Below are 27,165 nucleotides of genomic sequence, written 5' to 3'. Positions count from 1 at the left end.
ATTATCACTAGAATCTTGAATTCTCTTATACCTTCTGTTTCACTGTCAAAATGAAGATGGACTGTAGTTAGCCTTTAGTTTAGGAAGCTTCCTAAATCATTAGGAATCATAGGAAAGTAGTCTCCCTAACAAAGACTGTTAAAAACGTAGGCGCCAACTCCATGGGTGTTCCAGGGCTGGAGCACCCATAGAAAAAAAATTAGCGGATGCTTAGCACCCACGGGCAGTCAAGTTCTCCCCCTCCCCCCATGAGTGCCTCCCTCCCGCCAGTGGCCCTGTCAATCAACTCCTCCCTCTCTGTGCCTCCTGCCCACTATGATCAGCTGTTCTGTGGTGTGCAGGAGTTGCTGGGAAGGAGGGGGAGGAGCGGGGATGGGGCACACTCAGAGGAAGGAGAGGAACTGGGCGGGAAGAGGTGGAGCGGGGGTTTGGGGGAAGGGGTAGAATGTGGGCGGGGCCTCGGGCTAAGTAGGTGTTGAGCGTACCCCAGGGGAAATTGGAAGATGGTGCCTGTGCCTAAAAAGCAAACTATTTAATCCAGATGCTGAAAATTAAAACTAAAATAGGAAGGATCCTTAATCTGTGAGGCAGCTGATGTTAACTGATTTGCTAAATCTTTTAACTGTAGTAACACGAGAGCAGTAACAACAAGGTAATTTCTGCTATACTGACCTGAGTAGAGAGAGGGATTTAAGAATGGCTATTTATTAAAAGAAGAAATGATGTCTTGTAAAGTGACTGCCCCCGAAGAATGTTAGTATCTGTGTGGGTGATTGAGCAGGCAAAGTTCAGATTGCTAGTTACTTGTTTGTTGTCCAACATACTACTGTACTAACTAGTGAGTGTTCTTTTGTGTCCTCTGAATTAATGCTAGTCTAACTGAGCTGATCTTGGGTTGCAAGTTTATTTTGAGCAGAAGTAGGAATTTCTAAATTTAAAAGTAGACAAGTGAAGCAGATCTCCCCTACTGAGCAACTTGAATGGAAACAAGTTAGCCCAGGAAGGTTTTGTTAGCAGGATCTTTGCTGCTACTGGTCACTCTTTAAGGGTGGAAACATCAGAAGTGTCTGTCCTTCTCTAAAGCAGACCAAAAGATAATTTGAGGTAGAAGAATCTGTTTCCAAGCACATATTCACACTATTGCAAAGGAAAGCAAACTTTAAAAACTCAAAAAGAAAAGGAGTACTTGTGGCACCCTAGAGACTAACAAATTTATTTGCATCTGAATGCATCTGATGAAGTGAGCTGTAGCTCACGAAAGCTTATGCTCAAATAAATGTGTTAGTCTCTAAGGTGCCACAAGTACTCCTTTTCTTTTTGTGAATACAAACTAACATGGCTGCTACTCTGAAACGAATTTATTTGAGCATAAGCTTTTGTGAGCTACAGTAAAAAACTCAGTATTTTAATTAAAAGAACATTTCGTCGTCTCATATTGCTGGTTTCTCTTCAAAGAATTGGATCAATATTCCAGAGGGCATTGAGTGTTTATGGTTAAAGCATGAGTAGGAACAACACAGACTTGGCTGAAGTGTCTTATGCAGACTATGATTTCATCAGTCTAAAGGAGGACTGTCAAGCGATTAAAAAAAATTAATCACACGATTAGTCGCACTGTTAAACAATAATAGAATACCGTTTATTTAAGTATTTTGGATGTTTTCTACATTTTCTAATATATTGATTTCAGTTACAACACAGAATACAAAGTATACAGTGCTTGCTTATATTTTTATTACAAGTATTTGCACTGTAAAAAAACAAAAGAAATAGTATTTTTTCAATTCACCTAATACAAGTACTGTAATGCAATCTCTTTATCATGAAAGTTGAACTTAGAAATGTAGAATTATGTACAAAAAAAGCTGAATTCAAAAATAAAACAATGTAAAATTTAGAGCCTGCAAGTCCACTCAGTCCTACTTCTTGTCCAGCCAATCGCTTAGACAAACAAGTTTATTTACATTTCCAGGAGATAATGCTGCCCACTTCTTGTTTACAATGTTATCTGAAAGTGAGGACATGTTCTCATGGCAATGGTGGCTACAACAGTGCAAGATATTTACATGCCAGATGCGCTAAAGATTCATATGTCTCTTCATGCTTCAACCACCATTTCAGGGGACATGCATCCATGCTGATGGGTTCTGCTTGATAACCATCCAAAGTAGAGCGGACTGATGCATGTTCATTTTCAGTCTTCTGCTGGTGACATCTGACTCATGATGATGATTTTCTTTTTTGGTGGTTTGGGTTCTGTAGTTTCTGCATTGGAGTATTGTTCTTTTCAGACATCTGAAAGCATGCTCTACCTCTTGTCCCTCTCAAATTTTGGAAGGCACTTCAAATTCTTAAGGCTTGGGTCGAGTGTTGTAGCTATCTTTAGAAATATTACATTGATATCTTTGAGTTTTGTCAAATCTGCAGTGAAAGTGTTCTTAAAAGGAACAACATGTGCTGGGTCATCATCTGAGACTGCCTATAACATGAAATATATGGCAGAATGTGGGTAAAACAGAGCAGGGGACATGCAGTTTTCCCCCAAGGAGTTCAGTCACAAATTTAATTAACACGTTATTTTTTTAATGAGCATCATCAGCATGGAAGCAAGTCCTCTGGAATGGTGGCTGAAGCATGAAAAGGCATACAAATGTTTATCTGGCATGTAAATAATTTGAAATGCCGGCTACAAAAGTGCCATGCAAATGGCTGTTCTCACTTTCTGGTGACATTGTAAATAAGAAGTGGGCAGCAGTATCTCCTATAAATGTAAACACACTTGTTTGTCATTGGTGATTGACTGAACAAGAAGTAGGCCTGAGTGGACTTGTAGGCTTTGAAGTTTTTGCATTGTTGTCTTTTTGAGTGCAGTTATATATAACCACAAAAAAAAAATCTACATTTGTAGGTTGCACTTTCATGACGAAGATTGCAATACAGTACTTGTATGAGATTAATTGAAAAATACTATTTCTTTATCATTTTTACAGTGCAAATATTTGTAATAAAAATATACACTTTGTTTTCAATTACAACACAGAATACTATATATATGAAAATGTAGAAAAAGATCCAAAATATTTAATAATTTCAGTTAGTATTCTATTGTTTAACAGTGGCGATTAAAACTGTGATTAATTGTGATTAATTTTTTAAATCCTGATAAATCGCAGTTTTAATCGCCACTGTTAAACAATAGAATACTAATTGAAATTATTAATCGCCACTGTTAATCACATTAGTTAACTACAATTAATTGACAGCCCTAGTCTAAAGATAAAAGTATGACTCTGTAACTAGCTTCTTTGTATGTGAACCAACAGTTAATATTTGAGCGTTCAGTCAAATTGCCTGTTGCAATAAGTTCTTGGGTTCTGCCTGAAGTTGCAGCTCTGATCAGAAATAAGTTCTGCTGTTTCATCTATATTGGTTTAAACAGCATTCTGTTCCAAAACGTGTGTATCAAGGTCATCGGGCTAACGCCTCTGAATTTAGGCACAACTTGTTTAAGCAGTCAGTATTCTGTCAAAGAACAAACGTTGGTAGTTTTTGCTCTACAGCAGTTAAAATGTAAGCATCAGTGTAACATTCTTCTGCAATTATTTGTTTCTAAAACATAATCTCTGAATGTTCTCAACCTACCCTGGGAACTACAGGCCAGTCAGCCTCACCTCAGTCCCTGGAAAAATCATGGATCAGGTCCTCAAGGAATCTATCATGAAGCACTTACATGAGAGGAAAGTGATCAGGAACAGTCAGCATGGATTCACCAAGGGAAGGTCATGCCTGACTAATCTAATCGCCTTCTATGATGAGATTACTGGTTCTGCGGATGAAGGGAAAGCAGTGGATGTGTTGTTTCTTGACTTTAGCAAAGCTTTCGACACTGTCTCCCACAGTATTTGTCAGCAAGTTAAAGAAGTATGGGCTGGATGACTGCACTATAAGGTGGGTAGAAAGTTGGCTAGATTGTCGGGCTTAACGGGTAGTGATCAATGGCTCCATGTCTAGTTGGCAGCCAGTATCAAGTGGAGTGCCCCAAGGGTCGGTCCTGGGGCCGGTTTTGTTCAATATCTTCATAAATGATCTGGAGGATGGTGTGGATTGCACTCTCAGCAAATTTGCAGATGATACTAAACTAGGAGGAGTGGTAGATACGGTGGCAAGTAGGGATAGGATACAGAGGGATCTAGACAAATTGAAAGATTGGGCCAAAAGAAATCTGATGAGGTTCAACAAGGATAAGTGCAGGGTCCTGCACTTAGGACGGAAGAATCCAATGCACCGCTACAGACTAGGGACCGAATGGCTAGGCAGCAGTTCTGCGGAAAAGGACCTAGGGGTGACAGTGGACGAGAAGCTGGATATGAGTCAACAGTGTGCCCTTGCTGCCAAGAAGGCCAATGGCATTTTGGGATGTATAAGTAGGGGCATAGCCAGCAGATCGAGGGACGTGATCGTTCCCCTCTATTCGACATTGGTGAGGCCTCATCTGGAGTACTGTGTCCAGTTTTGGGCTCCACACTACAAGAAGGATGTAGATAAATTGGAAAACGTCCAGCAAAGGGCAACAAAAATGATTAGAGGTCTGGAACACATGACTTATGAGGAGAGGCTGAGGGAACTGGGATTGTTTAGTTTGCAGAAGAGAAGAATGAGGGGGGATTTGATAGCTGCTTTCAACTACCTGGGAGGTGGTTCCAAAGAGGATGGTTCTAGACTATTCTCAGTGGTAGAAGATGACGGGACAAGGAGTAATGGTCTCAAGTTGCAGTGGGGGAGGTTTAGGTTGGATATTAAGAAAAACTTTTTCACTAGGAGGGTGGTGAAACACTGGAATGCGTTACCTAGGGAGGTGGTAGAATCTCCTTCCTTAGAAGTTTTTTAAGGTCAGGCTTGACAAAGCTCTGGCTGGGATGATTTAATTGGGGATTGGTCCTGCTTTGGGCAGGGGGTTGGACTAGATGACCTCCTGAGGTCCCTTCCAATCCTGATATTCTTTGATTCTATCTGAAATCCCTACTGTGCTACGTTTTTTAATCAACTGAATGGCTTGAATAAATCAGTTCTCTGATTTCTTGCAGTGATTTTTTTTTAAATTTGATTTAGAACCAACATCTGTGCAGTGATTCATATATAGTCCCGATGGTGTAGTTTTTTAAAAAGCATAGGAATGCTCTGTGAAGTTGGGATCCTGTCGTTTCATTCTACACTAGTTGCTTTCAGCAGACTTCAGTGTTAAGATAACATTTCTTCATTCATCTGAAACCTCACTGTGGGTCACGTAGGTGGGGTATGTAAATATTAGTTTCTTTCTCTCAGTTTGTACTGTAAATAAACTACAAATAGAACTGTCCTCTCCACTGCCAGAGATGTAGGTTTAAGATTATCACTCTCCATTGGCTATTGCTATATTTTTCCAATACCTGGGGGTCCTGGAGCCTCCAGAAGGAAAGGGAAACTTGAGTCTGAAGTCTCTGAGATGCTTCCTTCCATTTTAGAACCTGCTTTTACAACTAAGGCAGCAGCCCATGAAAGCTACTTGTCAAAATGGGTAGCTTGGGACAACGTAAACACATTACCATGCTAAATAAAAGCGACTTTTTCAGAATGGTGTAAGGGTCAGTTGGAACTTTGGCAGCAAATGCAGTTTTCTACTGCTTTATCCTAAGTCTTCACTGGCTGGAAAGATGCCATGGAGGGAGAGGGTAGGAATATTTGCTGAGTAGTAGGTCACATTACCTCCCGTCATACCATATAATTAAAGACTCCTCATAATGCGTACACGGAAAAAGTGGAAGTAGAATTAAAGTTTCTGTGGGCACTTAGACTTTTTGAACTCAGTGGTATTTGTGTGTTTAATAGCTCAGAACTTAATATTTCATTAGTGTAACCTTAAGCCTACCTTTACACTCTTGAACAGGAAATTATTTTGGTGTGTTCAGAAAAATAGTTGACTGATGCTTCTACATCTTAGAATGCGGAAAAACACTCTTCTTGTCAGGTTCCTTGGTGAGCAGTCTTCTGGGAATAGCAGTCTTCTTTTGTGTCTGTAACCATGCTTGCTGTTCATCCTGTTTTCTCTTCTCTATCTGTGGCCACAGTGTCCTCTTAGCACACTTTACAGAGGATCTTTGCAGTTCCCTTGTCCAATGAGTAGAGTCCCTTGGGTTTGTTTTTGGCCCAGTGCTATTCAGTATGTTGATCACTGAACTGGAGGAAAACACCAATTCATTGCTGGAAAAATTTGCAGATTACACAAACTAGTGGAGTTGTAAATAATAGTGTAATATAATAAATAAAAAATAAGTGTAATAATGAGTGATCTGGATCACATGGTAAAATGGGTTCCCTTGGGTAACATACCTTTTTAAAAAATACAGGTAAATGCAAGGCTGTACATCTAGGAACCAAGACTATAGGTCACACTTACAGGATGGGGGGCTGTAGTTTGGAAAGCAGTGACTCTGAAAAGGGTGTCAGGGTCATGGTGAATAACAAGCTGAACAAGAGCTCTGTGTGGTGCAGTGGCTAAGAGAGCAAATGTTGTTCTTGGAAGTATAAGCAAGGGTTTATGCAGTAGAAGTTTATACAGCAGAAGAAATGTAATGAACATCAGTATAGCATCTTTTTCAGTGAAGAAAAAATGTGGAAAACACACAATGGTTATTTAAATAGGCCCTACTGAAGAACATTTTCATTGGGCTCGGTTGGGAGGGTCGATTAAACATTTTCTGGGATTACTTTTAATTATTCTACAGTTGAATAATTCAAGATATGAAAATATCTTGAGCTGTATTTGCTAAACCTGAGACAAGAGTGTGTGTGTGTACTCCAGAGAGAGATTTGCTGAACTGCTGTAAGGTTTAACTGTAATTAAGCTTTTCTGTGTAAACGCTGCAATGTGGCTAACTCTTTTCTAGTTTGCCATCGTAAATGATATCCTTGTACACCCTGTGACCTATCTCTGTATTTGAGTCTTTATATATTTCAGTTTTTGATAGCTGCTGTGCTGTGACATTGCACACTTTAAAGGTGGTGCTAATGGATCGCTCCATTAGCAGATTCTAGCTAGCTCTGTGTGCGTGCACCCACACTTTAATTTAGCAGTCTCATGGTTTAAAAAACAGTGACCCCAGTTGCTATCTGGAGAAACAAAACCAATTTTAAACAAATTCACATTGTGTTAATGATTACTCTTTAAAAAGCTAAGCTGCGTGTTCAAAATGTATGCGATCTCAGTTGTTGTGTTCTTCAGTGTGGACTTTGATCTAGGTGTTTGTGTCTTGACAGTTCTTTCTCTGGAACAGCAGAATATTGTTATGGATCAATTGATAGGGGGCTTCTGCCAGCATTTGTCCTTAAAAGAAAATCATTCCTGAGTGAATCTGAAATATAACGGTTTTCAGAGTAGCAGCCGTGTTAGTCTGTATTCGCAAAAAGAAAAGGAGTACTTGTGACACCAATGAAGTGAGCTGTAGCTCACGAAAGTTTATGCTCAAATAAATTTGTTAGTCTCTAAGGTGCCACAAGTCCTCCTTTTCTTTTTTTGAAATATAACTGCAGCCCTGTAGCAATATATCTTAAAGCAACTGCTCAGTAAACCAGATCTTTGAGAAAGTAAGTGGATAAAGAAAAATAACTGATACTCGGAGGCTTTTGGGCTGCACTATCGGTTGTATGACAGTCCTAGCATGTGCTGTGCAGATGTAATTTTTTTTTATTAATTGTGGGGAAAAAAGGTTTTCTGAAGAAAGCACAAAACGAGATAAACTAGGATGGACAAATTTAGCCTTGAGGAGCTCATATGTCACTATCCTTGTCTACTATGTGTGGCATATGGCTCTTAGTACAGCATATCTACATTAATTTTGCATGTGGCTCAATACTAGCAGTTTTAAGAATTAATCCATTCAAATTGGTTATTTTATACAAGCATTTTGTATTAATCTTGCCAAAATATGGCTTATTTTGCACCTCTTGAGTGGTTGTTCTGTAGCAATTGTTGAACAGATGTTAGTTGCGCCAGTTGATTGAACTGTCTTACCCAGATGTACACAGCTGTTTGACAATAGAGTGTTGGCCTCTGAAAAGGCGGAAGGACCACTGAGGCGACATGGGTAGGGCTGTCTGATAGTCCCCTCTACATAAAAGGGAAGACTACAATTCTATCTTAGTAAAACAGAGTTCAGTTGTGGCCATAATAAAAATGTTTGGTTTTGTTTTAAACTGAAGAAAGGGGAAGCAAAGCTAAGGACACTTGCTATCATCCACTTTTTGTTGTTGCTTTGCAATGAACTCTATTGCTTTATTTTTCTCTTAAAAACAAAAACAAACTGAGAATAAACAGCCATGCTTCTATAAGGAACTACATTGGAACACTTCTGGTTTTTTGTGACTTTGCTCTAATTCTGTTATGTTTAGACTGAAGAAGGCTCATGATACTTCTGTTAATGGGGAGCTTTATTTATTTATTTAAAGTCCCAGCCAATCTCTTCACCCACCCACATCCATACAAAGTACAGAATCTTCTCCGTGCTCCCCGTTTGACAATCTCACTTGTAACAAATCCTACAAATCTTATTGATAACATGTCAATCATTTAGCTTGGTAACGTTTGTATTGGGGCTTTGGAATCAGAATATATTAGTCTCGGCATATTTGAGTCTTCTAAGGCCACTGAGTAAACTCTTTTTTTCCTTTTTCTTTGTGCTCTGTCTCTTCTGTCTAGTAGTTATATGGTTGGTCTCTCCTGTTTCCCAGCTCATGAGATACCAAGTCATGAAAGTAGGAAGTGCTTTTCTTCCAGTTGTTTGCTACTAGTGCATTCTGGTTCTCACAATAAATAAATGTATTGTCAAAACAAACTGAACTTCAACTAAAGCAGGGGTGGCCAACCTGTGGCTCCGGAAGTTAATATGCGACTCCTTCTATAGGCACTGACTCCGGAGCGGGAGCTACAAGCACCAACTTTCCAATGTGCCGGGGGATGCTCACTGCTCAACCCCTGGTTCTGCCACAGGCCCTGCCCCCACTCCACCCCTTCCCGCCCCCTCCCCTGAGCCTGCCACGCCTTCGCTCCTCCCCCTCCCCCCCAGAGCCTCCTGCATGCCAGGAAATGGCTGATCGGCAGGTGTGGGGGAGCTGATTGGCGGGGCTGCCAGCGGGTGAGAGGTGCTGGGAGCGGGGAGAGCTGATGGGGGGGCTGCTGACATATTACGGTGGCTCTTTGGCAATGTACATTAGTAAATTCTGGCTCCTTCTCAGGCTCAGGTTGGCCACCCCTGAACTAAAGGAACTTTGGGTAGTGTGCATTTTATTGGCGGTTGAATCTGTTACCTATTTTTTTTATTAACCAATATTCCTAAGGTGGGCAAACTATGGCCCGTGGGATCGTCCTGCCTAGCCCTTGAGCTCCTGGCCTGGGAGGCTAGCCCCCGGCCCCTCCCCCACTGTTCCCTCTCCCCCACAACCTCCGCTCGCTGCGCCGCCCACGCTCTGGCCTGCTGCTCCTCTCGGGCTGGCTCCGGCCAGGCAGCGTGGCTGCGAGCTCCTGCTGCTCTGAGCAGCATGGTAAGGGGGCGGGGGGGGGGAGGGTTGGATGGGGCGGAGGTTGGGGGGGCAGTTGGGGGACAGGGCGCAGGGGGCAGTTGGATAGGCATGGGAGTCCTGGGGGGGGGGGGCTGTCAGAGGGCGGGGGTGTGGATAGGGGTCAGGGTAGTCAGGGGACAGGGAGCGGGGGGGTTGGATAGGGAGTGGAGTCCTGGGGGGCGGTTAGGGGGCAGAGGGAGATTGGGGAGCAGGGGGAGGTTGGATGGGGTGGAGGTTTGGGGGGGGCGGGGAGGGGAACGGGGGGGTTGGATAGGCATGGGAGTCCCGGGGGTCCTGTCAGGGGACAGGGAGTGGGGGGGGGTTGGATGGGGGTGGGGTCCTGGGAGGGCATGGTTAGGGGACAAGGAACAGGGGGGTTGGATGGGTTGGGGGTTCTGAGGGGGGCAGTCAGGGAGCAGGAAGCGGGAGGGGACAGATAGGGGGCGGGGGCTAGGCTGTTTGGGGAGGCACAGCCTTCCCTACCCGGCCCTCCATACATTTTGGAAACCCCGATGTGGCCCTTGGGCCAAAAAGTTTGCCCACCCCTGCAATATTCCTAAATGACGCTATCTTTCTTCCTATAATTTTGCCAGCAGATATCTCTGTAGAGGTTTGTATTTTCCTTTCCTCTTCCTCCTCCTCCTCTTTCCTCCTACATCAGATACTACCGATGTGGTGTCTTGTAGTAGTTTCTTGGAAGTTGTCAGGCCCTATAGCTATATTTTTGATGATCTCTGTGAAAAATAAACACACATACATACCAAGTACATTGTGTGACGGGTCTCTAAAAATTTGTAGATGTTAGAAATTCTTTTTTTTTTAATTATTATTATTCTATAACTAAGGGATTTTTACATACCAGCTCCCTTTCAGAATTTAGCTAATTCAACATTTACAGATTAGACTAAATTCTAAAGAATGAATGAGAATTCCTAAATTTATATTTAATCTCTGTAAAACTTCTCAAGTATCTCCTCCCACCCTCCCAGGAGCTGAGAAAACCTCTTAAGACTTTTCTAGTCTCCCATTTCTTAAAACTACCCACTTTTGAATTCAGGTTACAATCTAAGACCCTAGTGCTCCAAAGATACCTGCTTAAATTTTCTTAGGTAGCTCCAAGGATGTCCTGGTATTCTTCAAGAGTAAAGTTAAGCATGTCCATAAATGTTTTCAGTATCAGTTACCTAAATTTCGTTCTGTGAGGACTTAGAAGATGGGGGAAAAAATTAAGTTTACTGAATGTCTTATTCCAAATGTCAAAAGTTGTGCTAATGTATACGCACTGTACTAGATGTACTGAAAGTTTTAGGGTCTCTGTTAACTTAGCCATGGCTAATGTCTGTCTTTTTATACTTGGCTCGTTTTCTTCCAGTGTGTATTGGCTGTTTTGGGGCTTCACTGTGAACAATAATCACTTTAAGGGTGACCTGCAAAGGATTTTTATAAAACTGGATTTATGCCATCTTTTTGTAGTAGTATTTTGTTTTGGTTTGGTTATTTTTTTTCTTTGTTTTTAGCCTGCTTGTTTTTAAATTGAGAATATCTTGGCTTTTTTGGAGGAACAGAGTAGGAGGTATTTTTGTTGTAAGCCCTTTCCACCTTTAACTGAATGGCCAAGAGTACTGAGTCTTTAACAAAGATTTCTTTTATTAAAAATAGGAATTAAAACTCTAAATGCTGCTTATGATGCCCTTGTGTATACTACCTTTCCGGTCACATTATTCCAGGGTAGGCAGAACCCAAACTTCTAATACAGGGGTGGCCAACCTGAGCCTGAGAAGGAGGTGGAATTTACCAGTGTACATTACCAAAGAGCCGCAGTAATACATCAGCGGTCCGCTCCCCCACCCCCACTCGCTCCCAGTGTCTCCCACCCACCAGCAGCCCCAGCGATCAGCACCACCTCCTCCGTCCCTGCACCTCCTGATCAGCTGTTTTGTGGCATGCAGGAGGCTCTGAGAGGGTGGGTCGAAGAGCAAGGGCACGGCAGGCTCAGGGGATAGGGCGGGAAGGGGTGGAGTGGGGGCAGGGCCTGTGGCAGAACCAGGGGCTGAGCAGTGAGCGCCCCCCGGCACATTGGAAAGTTGGCGCCTGTAGCTCCAGCCCCGGAGTTGGTGCCTATACAAGGAACTGCATATTAACGTCTGAAGAGCCGCAGGTTGGCCACCCCTGTTCTGATGTATAAAACCGTTTCAGGCCTTTAGAAATACTAAAGAAGCAGAAATAGGGCATAAGCCCAGTTCTCCCCCGCCCCCTTTAACATTTAAGCAAACGTGCCTGGTAGTAGGCCTTTATTTGGTAAAACCAACCTCTCCTCTGTCTTATTTTTTCCCTAATGTTTGTACCTTTCATTCTGCTTTTTATTTTACCATATTAATTAACTTGACATGGGATGTTTGTATTAACTCTGCAATGAGTACCAGCAGAGTTTTGGGGGGAAAATGATAATCTTAGCAGGCTAATCAGTTCACTGTATCTATGCTGCTCAACTAAGAGCTGGTGTACTCTAAAATGATGTAGAGCTTGTCTACACAGCACCTCAAAGCGCATCACAGGGGTGTGATTTGTAAAGTGCTCTAACATATTACGCTCTATAAGTGCCTCGTATAGACCCTGCTGCACACTCTAAATGGTACCTAGTTTGAGTTAACATAGTCCTGTTAACACAAACTGATACCTTTTTAGAGCATTATCCAAAAGATTGCATAAAGATGTTTATAATAGTTTCTGTGTTCTCTTTCTTTTGAGAGGAGAAAGTATTCGATTTGACTTCCTGAATTCCTAACTTGGGCAGGGGTGGGATTCAGATGATGTAGATTCACTGCATTAATGTAAAGATTCCTAATATCAGGCCCATAGCTAATAATATGATATAAGGGTTTGTTCAAACCCATTTCCATGAGTAGATTCTAGTGGATAGATGGATTGGTGGTGGGTTTTGCAGCTTCAGTTCAACTTGTTTGATGGTTGTTTAAGGTGGGAGTTCTACTGATAGACATCTCATCATCACTTCCCTTGCATTCCTTAAAGCTCATTGGGATAATACCTTTGTCTGTCATATTATTGGGTAGTGGTCTAAATTATCATGTCTGGGTCATGTCATGTGGACAGTTTAGTCTAGCTTTCTGTTGAGAGCTCTCTTTTTTGTTTTTTGTTTTGTTCAAATAAACTATTACTTCAGTTGAAGCATGATGTGACCGTGTGATATTACCATGTGGTGTTTGTAGTCTGTCAAAGGAGATGATGATAGATTTAATTATTATTACTATTTCAGAAAGTTTAAGTGAATGCACTTTTTATTCAGGTGCAGCTGTTTCAGTCCAACAGTCCTCATGCTTATAGAGATAACCAATGTCCTGGGTTTGTATCCCTCTCACTTAGCATCTGCAGTAAGAAGCTTTAGACTCTAGAGTTCCAGACACCTTCAGAGTGTTTGTTTTAAAAACAAACTTTGGTTTTTTACTTTGGTTGGGGCCATAGACTGTTTGTAACTTTCCTACCATCAAAATCCCCTTTTATGATAAGATAGGTGTGTTTGACTTGGTTTATCAATTAAAAGCTAGTGTGTTTGGAAAAGAAATTGGTTGAGAGATAATGGCCTGTTACTCTTCAGTGCTAGAGACTTGTCCCAAACATTTTTTCCTTGAGGTCACTTTTTCTTGTCCCTGTTTCAAAGTGTTTCCTATGGACATATATATAATAGGGTCGTCTTTGGTTTTGTATTGACTTTTTTTTGTGTTTTTAATCCTATTTAGTCCTTTGAGTTAAACTTCATATCTTCTACTGTAGGTTTTTACCTCTTTTCACATAGATAAAAGTAAGCCCTTTTGGGTATTAAGATAAGTTTTTAATACTAAATTCTAATGCAGCCAGAGTACACTCTGCTATATTAATTTGAATTGATTTAAAACAAAGATAATATTTTCTGAAACCACTTCATAATGACTATTGTCACTGAGTAATAAGTAACTCCTTGATTTAATAGGATTTAAAAGTTTGAGATGTCAGAACTTCCCGCACAATGGAAATTCCATCTTCTGACCAGTTCTAATTATACTATCTAATAAGAGACAACTATTATTGAATAATTCATCTAACTGTTGATTCATTCATTTGTCTTCATTCATTCTTTTCCCCCTTCTCCTCTCATTTTAATCTTTCTGTGTTGTCTTTTACATATTTCTGTCCCCAAACTACCAAAACTATGTACCTAACCTTGCCGTTGTAGACTTCCCACTACTAAAGTGCCTGCCTTCTTGTGACAGGTGTAGGGAAGTGGAAGAGAACCCTTAGAATGGGTGGGCAAACTTTTTGGCCTGAGGGCCACATCGGGGTTCCGAAACTGTATGGAGGGCCGGGTAGGGAAGCTGTGCCTCCCCAAACCGTAACCCTATCCGCCCCGTCCCACTTCCCCCTCCTGACTGTCCCCCTCAGAACTCCTGAACCATCTAACTCCTCCCCCCCCCACTCCTTGTCCCCTGACCACCCTCTCCTGGGACGCCCTGCCCCTAACTGACCCCCCCACGACCCCCGCCAGCTCCCTGACTGCCCTGACCCCTATCCACACCCCCACCCTCTGGCAGGGCCCCCGGGATCCACCCCCTGTCCAACCCCCCCTCTAAAGCCCCTTTCAGAATGCAGCCCTGTGAACATGGGCTGAGGACTCAAGAGGAGCAGGGGCAGCCGCGCAGCTGGAGAGAAGCGGCGGTTTCCCCTTCAAAGCATCGCTTCTCTCCGGCTGGCTGCACGGCCGTCCAGTGCTCCTCCTGAGTCCTCTGCCCACGCTCCCACACTGCCCACCTGATCCCCTGTGGCTGCAAGGGAGTCTCCCTTCCTGCTTTCCCCTGCCTCCGCAGTGCAGCCTCCTCCCGCGCTGGCAGCACAGCGAGCTGAGGCTGCGGGGGAGGGGGGACAGCGGGGAAGGGGCTGGGGGCTAGCCTCCCCAGCCGGGAGCTTAAGAGCCGAGCAGGATATCTGTGGGCCAGTTGTGGCCGGTGGGCCGTAGTTTGCCCACCTCTGCCTTAGAACAAATAAACTCCCACCTTTTGATAGGCAACTAAACACCTCTGACCTCTTAGAAGTCAATGGCAGAACTCCCAGTGATGTCAGTGAGGCCAAGATTTAATCCTCTGAGTCACGCTACGGGGAGGGGAACATGGGGGTAGAGACTATCAAAGAACAGTATCTATATTTCTTGTGTGCTTATGCAAACAAAAATCAATGTTGTCAGTCCCCTCATTTGTTTCCCCATGGTGTCACAAATGCATTTATTACTTCACTGGTTGTCCTCACACAATTAATGAACAACATTCTGTTGAATCATAGGAGATTAAGGTTGAAAGAGATCTCAGGAGGTCATCTGGTCCAACCTCCTGTTCAAAGGAGGACCAACCCCAACTAAATCATCCCAGCCAGGGCTTTGTCAAGCCAGGCCTTAAAAACCGCTAAGGATGGAGATTCCACCACCTCTCTAGGTAACCCATTCCAGTGCTTCACCACCCTCCTAGTGAAATAATGTTTCCCAATATCCAACCTAGACCTCCCTGACTGCAACTTTAGACCATTACTCCTTGTTCTGTCATCTGCCACCACTGAGAACAGCCTAGCTCCATCCTCTTTGGAACCCCCCTAAAGGTAGTTGAAGGCTGCTATCAAATCCCCTTTCACTCTTCTGTTCCACAGACTAAATAAGCCCAGTTCCCTCAGACTGTCCTCATAAGTCATGTGCCCCAGCTCCCTAATACTTTTGGTTGTCCTCCACTGGACCCTCTCCAGTTTGTCCACATCCTTTCTGTAGTGAGGGGGTCCAAAACTGGATGCAATACTCCAGATGTGGCCTCACCAGTGCTGAATAGAGGGGAATAATCACTTCCTTCAGTCTGCTGGCAATGCTGTACTAATGCAGCCCAAAATACCATTAGCCTTCTTGGCAAGAAGGGCACATGGTTGACTCTCATTCAGCTTCTCGTTCACTGTAATCCCGAGTTTCTTTTCTGCAGAAGTTCCGCTTAGCCAGTTGATCCCCAGCCTGTAGCAGTGCATTTACTTCCTAAGTACAGGACTCAACACTTGTCCTTGTTGAACCTCATCAGATTTCCTTTAGCCCAATCCTCCAATTTGTCTAGGTCACTCTGGACCCTATCCCTACCCTCCATCGTATCTACCTCTTCCCCCAGCTTAGTGTCATCTGTGAACTTGATGAGGGTGCAATCCATCCCATCATCCAGATCATTAATGAAGATGTGGAACAAAACAGGCCCCAGGACCATCCCCGGGGCACTCTGCTTGATACTGGCTACAAAATAGCAGTGAGCCATTGATGATCACTACCCACTGGGCCCGACGATCTAGCCAGCTTTCTATCCACCTTATAGTCTATTCATCCAATCCATACTTTCTTAACTTGCTGGTAAGACTGCTGTGGGAGGCTGTATCAAAAGCTTTGCTAAAGTCAGGGTATCTTGCATCTACCGCTTTCCCCATATCCACAGAGCCAGTTATCTCATCATAGAAGGCAATCAGGTTGGTCAGGCGTGACATGACCTTGGTGAATCCATGTTGACTGTTCCTGATCACCTTCCTCTCCTCCAAGTGCTTCAAAATCAATTCCTTGAGGACTTGCTCCATGATTTTTCTGGGGACTGAGGTGAGGCTGACCGGTCTATAGTTCCCTGAATTCTCCTTCTTTCCTTTTTTAAATAAGGGCACTATATTTGCCTTTTTCCAATCGTCCGGGACCTCCCTCAATCGCCACGAGTTTTCAAAGATAGTGGCCAATGGCTCTGCAATCACATCAGCCAACTCCGTCAGCACCCTTGGATGCATTAGATCTAGACCCATGGACTTGTGCATGTCCAGCTTTTTGAAATAGTCCTTAACCTGTTCTTTCACCACTGAGGGCTGCTCATCTCCTCCCCATACTGTGCTGCCCAGTGCAGCAGTCTGGGAGCTGACTTTGTCTGTGAAGACCGAGGCAAAAAAAGCATTGAGTACTTCAGCTTTTTCCACATCATCTGTTACTAGGTTGCCTCCTCCATTCAGTAAGGGTCTCCTATTCTTTCCCTGACCACCTTCTTGTTGCTAACATACCTGTAGAAACCCTTCTTGTTACCCTTCATATCCCTTGGTAGCTGCAACTCCAATTGTGTTTTGGCCTTCCTGCGCCCTCAATAAGGCTTCTTTAAAATAAAGCCTGCTCTCCTTAGCCTCCCATGTGATCCTGCCCATCAGCTCCCTGAGGGAGTCAAAGTCTGCTTTTCTGATGTCCAGGGTCTGTATTCTGCTGCTCTCCTTTCTTTGTTTTGTCAGGATCCTGAACTCGACCATCTCATGATCTCTTGCCACCCACTTCTACTTCCCTACCAATTCTTCCCTGTTTGTGAGCAGCAGGTCGAGAGGAGCACGGCCCCTAGTTGGTTTCTCCAGCACTTGCACCAGGAAGTTGTCCCCAGACACTTCCTGGATTGTCTGTACTGCTGTATTGCTCTCCCAGCAGATGTCAGGGTGATTGAAGTCCCCCATGAGAAGTTGAGAAGTAATTTACTGAACTACTCATATCCATAGCCTGCCCGGCTTTAGTTATATCTACAGATCTTTAGTTATATTTGTGATGGTGCCCCCCATAAGGCTTTATGGAGATATGCTTATCAATGTATATATGACATAGCTAAATATGTTTTATGCTACATATGCCATGTAACATATCTCTGTAGAGGTTATGATCTACTGAATCTATTAATCTTTTTTGTATGCATGTGTCATTTTTGTATTCGAAGTTATGAATATTGGTTGTGTACTGGCTTGATTTTTAAGTAACCTTTGTAAAGCATTTGGTCAGCTTCTTGAGAAAGGAATGTGCAAATCAAGAAGCACTTAAAATACAATGGATCTTGGAATGCTCCAATCCACATAAGAAGTCTACTTGAGGAGGTTCAAGGAAGCATGTGACCCATGGCTGCTACCTGGTAAGAAACTGAGTGTCATGCATGGATATGTGACTTGCCCAGGTGACTCCAGAACTCCATCTTGGAGCCGGACTTTGCATCGGAGAGAGGAGGGGGTCTCTACCCACAAGAGTCTATTTAAGCCTGTGGGAGATCCCTCCATTTTGTCTAAAGAGAGAGAGCCTCTCCACCCCCAAGAAAGAAACTGAAACGAAGGACAGTATCTACAGGGGGTGTGAGTGATTGCTGGACCCGGACTAGGAGATTAGTCTGTAAAAGGAGGCTTACTGGAACTGGTGAGGTTTTGTCTGTATTCAGTTTTATTAGACAGACTTGCAGGTTTTATTTTATTTTGCTTGGTAATTCACTTTGTTCTGTCTGTCACTACTTGGAACCACTTAAATCCTACTTTCTGTACTTAATAAAAACACTTTTTTTTCTTATTAATTAACTCCGAGTATGTATTAATACTTGGCGGGGGGAGGGGAGGCAAACAGCTGTGCATATCTCTCTATCAGTGTTATAGAGGGCGAACAATTTGAGTTTACCCTGTATAAGCTTTATACAGGGTAAAACGGATTTATTCAGGGTTTGGGCCCCATTGGGAGTTGGGTATCTGAGTGTTAAAGACAGGAACACTTCTGTAAGCTGCTTTCAGTTAAGCCTACAGCTGTTAGGGGTCATGGTTCAGACCTGGGTCTGGGTTTGTAGCAGGCTAGCGGGTCTGGCTCAAACCAGGCAGGGCAGGAAAGCAGGAGCAGAAGTAGTCTTGGCACATCAGATGGCAGCTCCCAGGGGGTTTCTGTGATCCAACCCATCACAATATCTATAGTCTTTTATGATGTGTCTAATATTGTCCATTTGAAGCTCAGTCTCACTGCAGCAGAATTCTTAGGGGATTTCCCCCCCGTGAGTGGTTTCTTTTATGAGCTTGAGTAGATGCCAGGGGCTGGCTACAAGTGTAGTGCTGCAGCCTTTTCCTTTTTCAGATTCTTCCTCTCATTCACTTAGGATACAAGGTGGTACTTTCAGAGTAGCAGCCGTGTTAGTCTGTATTTGCAAAAAGAGAAGGGGTACTTGTGGCACCTTAGAGACTAACAGATTTATATGAGCATAAGCTTTCGTGAGCTACAGCTCACTTCATCGGATGCAAGGTACTTCTTGCCTCTCACAGATCTGAGAATTAAGATTCTGATAAAAGAATTGTATCTGAAGAGAGCACTCTAGTGATATTTTATGTTCCCCTTTCTTAATTCCTCGCTAATACACCATCTGTGTCTCCTTTGTTTCAGAATTGCAGTGGAAAAGTCTTGGACAATCAGTATATGAAAGACAAGTCAGCTACATAGATTCTTTCTTTAGAAAATTTCCGGACCTCTTTCTTGTGTGTTACACGTCAAAAAGCACTATTTTTATCTGGTTCTTCCTCCTCCTACTGAAAAGTTACAAAACCCTATATGCTTTCCTCTATTATTATTTCTTCATGGGCCTCCAGATTAAAGACTTCCTTTCCTAAAACTGGCACCAGCATGGTATTACTTTTTGCAAGGTTTTCTGGAAGACTTTTCCTTCTTAGGCTGTGTGTCCCCTGTCTTTTTTGTTTTTAAATTTTTTTTCCTGACAGCTTTGCAACTGCTTTTTAACTTGCTCTGCCGGAGTATGATTGCTCTGGAAGTTCCTCGGAGACCCGCCTCTTATGGACACACCAATTTCTGTGACTTTTAATTTTTGTTTTTGTTTTAATCTCTGATGATTGTGGGTATTATCAGAATAATATGTTTCATATAAAAATGGGTTTGCCGTTAGTTTAACCTACTGCTTGAAAAGCTGTGTGTTTGGGTAGGGGTCAGATGATTTGTTACTTTCCCTAGGCTCTAAATGGTCACAGACTAGTAATGTTCATGTCTGTGAAAAACTGGCTTTTAGTAGTAGGATGCTTTTTTGTTGGTGCTGGGACCCTCTCAGTGGCATCCTGTAGAACAGTGGTTTGCGGACCACTTGAAAATTGCTGAGGGTCTCAGTGGACCACTTAATAAGCTTTCCAAATGTTCTTTGTACCATTAGCTAACTATTGTAAAGCGCGTTGGATAAAAGCGCTATATAAAAAAATCCCTTCATCATCATCATCATCATTTTTTTTTGTTCTACAAATAAAAGCACCCAACTCATATTTTAATATCAGTAGTCTTACCTTTCCAATGCAATGGATGTGCCCCCTCTCCCCCGCTGCGGCAGCCCCCGAGCTGAGGCTGGGAAGGAGGGCCATCTCTCTCCCTGGCAGCACAGCCCTGGAGCTGGAGAAAGTCACCTCTTTCTCTGGCTGCCGCAGCCCTGCATGTCCCAAATTCCCCCACCCCCTATTCTCCCCAAAGCCACCACCTCACCTTACATGTGCATCTTTTCCAGGGTCCAGGCACCTAATTAGTGGAGTCACACCTGCGTGGCTCTACTAATTAGGTAGGTGGCCCTTCAGTCTCTTGTGTGCGGCCATCCAGGTGCGCACCTTAAAGGGAACTATCTGCAGACCACCTGAATGGAGCTCTCGGACCACTGGTGGTCCATGGACCACAGTCTGAGAACCTCTGCTGTAGGATAAGTCAGATTTGTTTGATTAAATTATTTGTCTATACTCTATTTCTCAAATCAGGATTGGTGTAATTTTAAGTAGTTAATATTGAAGAAATGTGGCAAATGTCAGGAAGCAACAGATGGCACAACCCAACTAGAAATCAGACATTTTTGCTGCATGTTTAAGTAGATTATGTTGTGAGCTGACTTGCTTTGCCTGTTTTCCATTCCATAGGCATATTTAATGCAAAGAAGGAGAAAAGGAAAGTTACAATAAACTTGCCAGTTCCATTCTGAGTTCTAATTGAAGATTGGTTGCAATCAACTTCTGGAATTTAACTAAGAAAGTCATGGTTCATGTTCTGCTATACAAGAGAATAGATTAGATTTGCTTATGTATGCCATGGAACAAATACCTGTATTGTTTCAGTGTCGAATGGTTGGAGGTAACAATTTTGAGGCTGAATTTTCTGGCTTAGATAGATGAAGTGGGAAAAGCAGAAATATTTGTGTTCTGTTGTATTTTACAGGCCACGTCGTAAAGTAAGGGTTCTAATGAAAATGATGTGATTATTTTAAAGTGTGGAAAGCAAAACTGGAAATCTAGATCTCTGCAGATATTTCCAGTCTAAACACACTCCAGTTGGTCTGTCTTTCAAATACACATGAGCAAAGAAGTGCACAGCGCACCTTTAAGCATGAATTTGCTGCTTCTGAAGATTGAAGTCTTGTGAAATACCTTCATTTGTCTTCCTAAATTGGCACATATAGCCTTGTAACCTGGGACATGAAAGTATTAATCTGTGTCCGTGATCATCCCTTTGTAAAGTTCTCATCCCTGAAGGATTGTGGACTTGATTCAAGACCTTTAAAAAGAGATTAGGTGAACTAATGTTTTAGCTGGGGATCCTTCTGTCAGACAAGCTTCCCATCAAAGTATACTGGCTTCTTCCCTTTTTCTTTGTTTAGGTGTTTGAATTGAATAGTTTTGGAAGTCATCTAAACTTAACCAGCGCAGTTAATTACTTCATAAATCATCCTTTTTCAGTTAAAATATCTTCTTGGCAACACTTGTATTGCCTGACGCTGGCTGAAGCTACACAAAAATTAAGCACGATCAAGGTATCTTCAATAAAATCTTAGTGTTGCTTTCTCTGGACTTCTATTAAAGATCCTGACTTTTTCTTTCTGTCTGGCCCAAGTACACTGTCGGGTCTCCGTGGAAAGTTTAGACTATATCTAAGATCATCTTGGGCAAATGATAATGTGAGCATGGAAGATCTTCTCTCTGTTGTTTAATGGAAGGCCCTGCTTTTGGGGATGGTACCAGAATTGGTAGGTCATATTATACATAAATCAATGTTGAAAAAGCTAGGGTTGAGGTGACATCCCTCTCTTATTTGAGGGCCTTGGTTGGCATGTCTTGTTTTTTATCCTTGATTGGTAAATAGGTCCACAAGATTGTTTATCCACAATTTCATTTTGTAGCAATTTAAGTTAATGCCTAGATGCTACATTGAGTCAAATGTTTTTGTACAAGTCTGTAAAGCAGTCCAATATCTGACTTTGTACTTTTCACATGATTATGCATCTATGGGACTAAATATGGGGTCTAATTCACTCCAGCTTCTTGGAAGAGTCCATGATAGTAGAAAGCTTGCCCAAGAGGAGTGATTTTCTTCAAAATCAGTAAGCCTGGGTTTTTTTTCTGGTTTTAAGAGGAGTTGATGCATGAGAGCGTGGAGGTGGGTGTTACAAGGCTTTGGAATTCACCCACTGTGTCTCTCACTGTATCTAAACCAGTGACCCTGAAACTTGTCACCTGTTTGGGCTTATTGATTTTGAATGAAATCTGTTATCTTCTAAGGTTTAATTGAGAAACCTGCCATGAAATTCTATATTTGTACATGCATTTTGAGTAGGCTGCAGTTCTCTGTAAATCAGTGGCAATATTTGCACTTCCTATTTTCTGACTGGTCTTTCATTTAGTACAATATTCTCAAGAGGCTATTGGTAGACTACTTTTTTCCTTCCCTCCACTGTAGAAAGGTTCAGTGAATAATGCAAGCATCACATTTTATCTCCAAACAAATGCCAAAAAAGGGTGTAGGTCCGAGGGCCAGGGCTACTCTTTCCAGTGGGCCAGGTAAAAATTTTAAGAGTGACACACTGAGTGAGGAGACAATGTTCTTTCCTACTAATTACTGAGATTGTATTAAAACTGTGCCACTTGATGGTGGCTGTGGGCAGTATACTAAACGGGGTAATGGTGACAAAACTGGGGCAGGCATCTAAATCCTATAGTAGTAGGTGTCTTACAGATTTTTATAGTGTGTTTATGGAGGGTACCTTGGCATATAGGTTCTGATATCTGGGTGTTAAAAGCTCTTGTCTTGTTAAGGTAACTGTTGGAATACTCATTGAGCTGAAAGCTGTGAAGATGTACAATAAGATTAATTTTGTTTTGCACTATTCTTCTAGAGTCACTGACTTCAGAGGCCAGAATTTCAGAACTGCATGTGTTCAGAAAGCTTGTGTGCCTGGGCTGAATTTGTACACTCAGTCAATTATAGCTGAGTATGAAATCATGGTACCTGCAAACATAAATAGTCAATTAGATGCAACTGGCCAATTACACATACAGAGCCTACCTCTGATGCTGTGTCCTTTTTGATTTTTGCTTTTGAAGTTTGCTTGTGATAGTATGAAATTTTTATCAGTTCAGAGTTCATTATAACTGATTACTCAGCTTAAATGAACTAATATGCACACATTTTTGCTTTTACAACATGCATACAGTTTCTGAAAACATAGCGTCAAAAGCCTTGTTTAATAGCCCATTAGTAAAAGTCACTAGTGCATAAGGCAAGCAGCCTGTGGACTTGGCAATTTGTGTTCCCTGCAATATTATTGCACTTATTAGCAAAAGTATAGAAAAGTTGACGATACTGTAAATGGTAGGCTTTCCCCTTGGGCGCTGTATCCTTTTGATTTTTGTTTTTGAAGCATGCTTGTGAAACTAGGCTTTTTGTTGTTAATGGTTTAGTTCAATTTATTAATTTTATTTTTTTTCTTTGCCAGGACGGGAGCAATTTCATGGCCTTGGCTCTATGTACTGTAGAGGAGCAGCTGCTGTTATCCTTACATATGATGTAAACAACTTGCAAAGCCTGATAGAACTGGAAGACCGATTCTTGGCACTGACCGACACTGCTAGCACTGACTGTATCTTTGCTATTGTTGGAAACAAAGTTGACCTCACAAATGAATATGCTTTATTACAAGAAACAGAAGATGAAAATAGACCTGAAAAGCCTGTCACCAGTTGCATCTCTACCAAGGTCCAAAAACAAGTCTACCTGGATGATGCTGTTGCACTCTACAAAAAGATACTAAAATACAAAATGTTGGATGAGAAGGATGTTCCAGCAGCTGAGAAAATGTGCTTTGAGACCAGTGCAAAAACAGGATATAAGGTGGACTACCTCTTTGAAACCATATTTGATATGGTAGTACCAATAATTTTACGGCAGCAAGCTGAGGGGCCACTACAAACTGTAGACATAACCAATTACAAGTCGGCAAAAAGGACAAAATCTGGTTGTTGTGCCTAAAATACTGATGATGTGGGGAGTGAGGGGATTGTGCCTGTATGTTGTGCTAGTGATCATGAATCTAGAGATGCTTATAGTTTGAGCAGAAAAGGAAAATCAAGGAATAAATGATCTTGAATGAAGTATGCAGAACAACAAATCCTTTGAAGATTAAAGTCTAATTTATTTATAAAAACAAAAATCTGAATGGAATCATAGGGGAAGACTTGTAAATTTCATACGGCCCTTGGGGTGGAGGAGAGATTATAATGAATGTACAGAAGTGGGAATCGGTGCTATGGTACTGTTTCCATACAGATTGGTACTGACAATCAGTTAAGCACTCTCAAAGGAGTCCTGCTTTATTGTTTAGAATGCATTATTTTCTCCACATTTAGTATGCTACATCTAAACTGTCATTGGATGTAACTTTCACTTTTGTACTGGATATGACTTTCACTTTAAAAAAAATCATTCATTTTCTTCTGGGGAATATTTAGATGCTGGGTACTTTTTTAAGCTTTACACATTATTTTTTTTCCAGAATATAAATTATGTAGAAAAGTCACTAATCAAGCAAATCAATTATCCTTTTGTACCAGATACCGCAATATAAGATGTACTATTAAAGTTACTTTGGAAATGAATTGTTCATTCTGAGGATTTATTAATGTACATCCTGCTACCTTAGCAGTCATGCGTTCTCTACATTAACCAGGGACAGCGCTGTCCTGTGTTACTTGGAGCTAAAAACTGCAAAGGGTGGTAGGAAAAAATATATTGGTACTTACACTCCTGCTTCATTATGTAGGGGCATTTGTCCCCCACATAAAGTATTTGATACACCTCCATGACCCTATTCCCACAAAGCTGGGGTCAGGAAAAATTGCAGTTCTAATTTTGGCAGGGTGTGATTTTATCAGACAAGTTCCACAACCAGGAGGGAAGTGAAGAATTGAGTTTTCTGATGTGAAACCAGCAAGATGACGGTTTTTGGAGGGGAGTGTACAAAAGCCTTTATACATCCTAAAGGAGCAGTAAAGTGCACTGATGGGCTTTTTTTTTTGGTTGTCATTGCCGTTAAGAGGACTGGTAAGATTTTAATACTGTTCTTAGAGTGTTGTAGCACTGTCAAGAACAGTGACGGGTGTAGTCATCCAGTATCTCATACGGAGTCATGACAGGGATAGGCAGGGCCGCACAGAGGATTTTGGAGGCCCAGTAACATCTGAAACTGAGGCCCCTGCCCTTCTAAAAACTTACAAATGAGGGGGGCCCTGGGGGCATTGGAGAGGCATTCACCCCACAGTGGCAGATCCTGTCCTGGTGGGCTGGGCTCAACTCCCCACTCAGGCTGTTGCAACCTGGTGCGCAGGGTCACAGTGCCACTTAGATTTGGTTTGTCCACCACTGTGTCATGACAGAGGGGCCTCTGGGCCAAACCTGAGTGGTGCTGTGCCAGGTTGCAATGCTACCCTATTTGGGGGCTGTCTCATATAGGGGGGGCCACGGCAAACTGTCCCTCACCCTCCCCCACCCCCGAGCAACTCTGGAAATAGGCAATAACAAATGTAGACCCCAATTCTTGAAGTCGTGTGTGTGTGTGAGACTCCCATGGATTTCAACAGGAATTCTGCACATGGAGCAGTTGTACAATCGGTCCCCAAAACAGAGATTTGGACACCTACCCACTCACCCACACCAAACCAAGGTTATCCAACACCAATAGAGACAATTTCTGAGTAGCTAAGTGTTAAAAGCTGTTTCCAGATAGTAATTGGTTTCAGAGTAGCAGCCGTGTTAGTCTGTATTTGCAAAAAGAAAAGGAGTACTTGTGGCACCTTAGAGACTAACCAATTTATTTGAGCATAAGCTTTCGTGAGCTACAGCTCACTTCATCGGATGCAGATAGTAATTAAAACCTCTGTAAACATCTGTCCCGCTGAGAAATGTTTTGCAAGTGGGCTAATCTGAAAGTTCAAAGCAGCGTCCATTATTCCCATTACAATGATTTAAAGTCTATGACACATGATGAGGTGAAATATGGTGGCTACATTGACCATTTTAAAAGTTCTGGTCTTGGGTCTGCTGGTCTCCTCCATTACATGTTTTGGAAGTATTTGTCAAACTAGCAGAAACATTAAGTACAGCCGCAGTGTATTAAAACCCCGTGCTTTCTTTGCTTACCCACCAAGTTCAAGTGATTCTCTGCTGTCTCCCTCCTCTTGTCCCCCTCCTCCTCCCACAACCTGGAGGGGTTTGTCAGGAGTCTCCATAGCACTGATCACTTGGTGCTGCTTCAGGCTGAAGAGCAGACCATAGGACTTTGCTGGTCTCCGCAACATCCAGAATCAAGAGGGTGGCTGAAAGCTCCCCCTCCCCAAGGCTGCACAATCTGCAATGCACTGCCTGAAGACTCTCAAAGCAGAGCTAGTGTCTTGTTGTAGGTAGCTGTGAGGTCAGACTTGCAGGAGGTAAGTGAAGTGGAAACACTTTAATTGTACATTTTAAATATACCACGTTATGTAAATAGGCTCTCACTTTTGGGGGCTGTCTGTATTTGGTTCATTTGAGATCTTAAGCAACACACACAAATCTTTCCCAAAAGCTTCAACTGCTCAAACCCGCCCTCACCTGCCTATTGTGTTCGAGTCTACTCTGAAAAGGATTATGTCAAAATCAGTCTTGGATTTCAGGTCTGCTCCATGTGTGGAGTCAGAGCTTCACTTGGTGACTGTTGGGACATAAAAAGCACGTACTGCTTTTTCTTTCTACTCTTTCTCAGTATTGCTGGCTGGATTCTTTACGCTCCAATTGGCTGATCCTGCACAAACCCGCAGCAGACAGTAGGGTAGCAGAGGTGTAACTAAGGCTCATTAGTCATGCAGAACCCTTATTACTGATGGTGAGGGATGAAAAGCAAAGATTAGGCTGACTTGCAGGGCTAGTTGTTTTGTGGGGGAGGGAGCAGAGCGCCACTTGTTAATTTGAGCCCATCTGATCTGAAGTCGCTGAGGCACAAACCTGAAATCCTAATGTGGTTTTTTTAAACCTTCTCCAGTTTAGAGTAGAATTAGACTTTTAAAGCAAAGTTCAGAGTATTTTTAAGTTAATTGTTGTGGTAAAGACTTTAATGTTCTTGAGCTTTGAGGCTTTAAGTTCCTGTCTATACTTAACCGCTGTGTTGAGGGATCAGCACTATTCAAAATAGGCAGATGGCCCCAGCCTCATTTCAACTGTACCTTGGGCTTCCTCAAGCCCTTTGCATGACTGAGGAGATGCAGTTCAACCTTCTCCACGGCAAGTCAGAAACATATGGTTTAACAGCAAGAACCCATGTTACATCCTGTCCCCCAATATGGTACCTTTTAATGTTTCTGTGATCAAACATTTTGATAAGAGCATAAGTGCTCTCGCAGTTGTCAATTCCCCAGTTGCGGGGGACCCCAATCTCTTGTCCCTAGTGCGAG

The 27,165-nt window shown here is 42.5% G+C and overlaps 1 protein-coding gene across 1 annotated transcript in view; it reads left to right on the top strand.

The window, feature by feature from the left end:
- RAB20 (RAB20, member RAS oncogene family) overlaps positions 1-24,310 on the top strand; it is a 50,294-nt gene extending 25,984 nt beyond the window's left edge. The window contains exon 2 of the mRNA XM_073349722.2: positions 23,184-24,310. Coding sequence (XP_073205823.1) covers positions 23,184-23,716 — 533 coding nt within the window. The 3' untranslated portion in view covers positions 23,717-24,310. The remainder of the gene's footprint in view (positions 1-23,183) is intronic.
- The last annotated feature ends 2,855 nt before the right edge of the window (positions 24,311-27,165 follow it).

This window comes from Lepidochelys kempii, chromosome 1, assembly GCF_965140285.1.
Source record: "Lepidochelys kempii isolate rLepKem1 chromosome 1, rLepKem1.hap1, whole genome shotgun sequence".
Taxonomy (NCBI): domain Eukaryota; kingdom Metazoa; phylum Chordata; order Testudines; family Cheloniidae; genus Lepidochelys; species Lepidochelys kempii.
The sequence above is the reverse complement of the archived record's forward strand: the minus strand, read 5'-3'. Positions and strand labels throughout refer to the sequence as shown.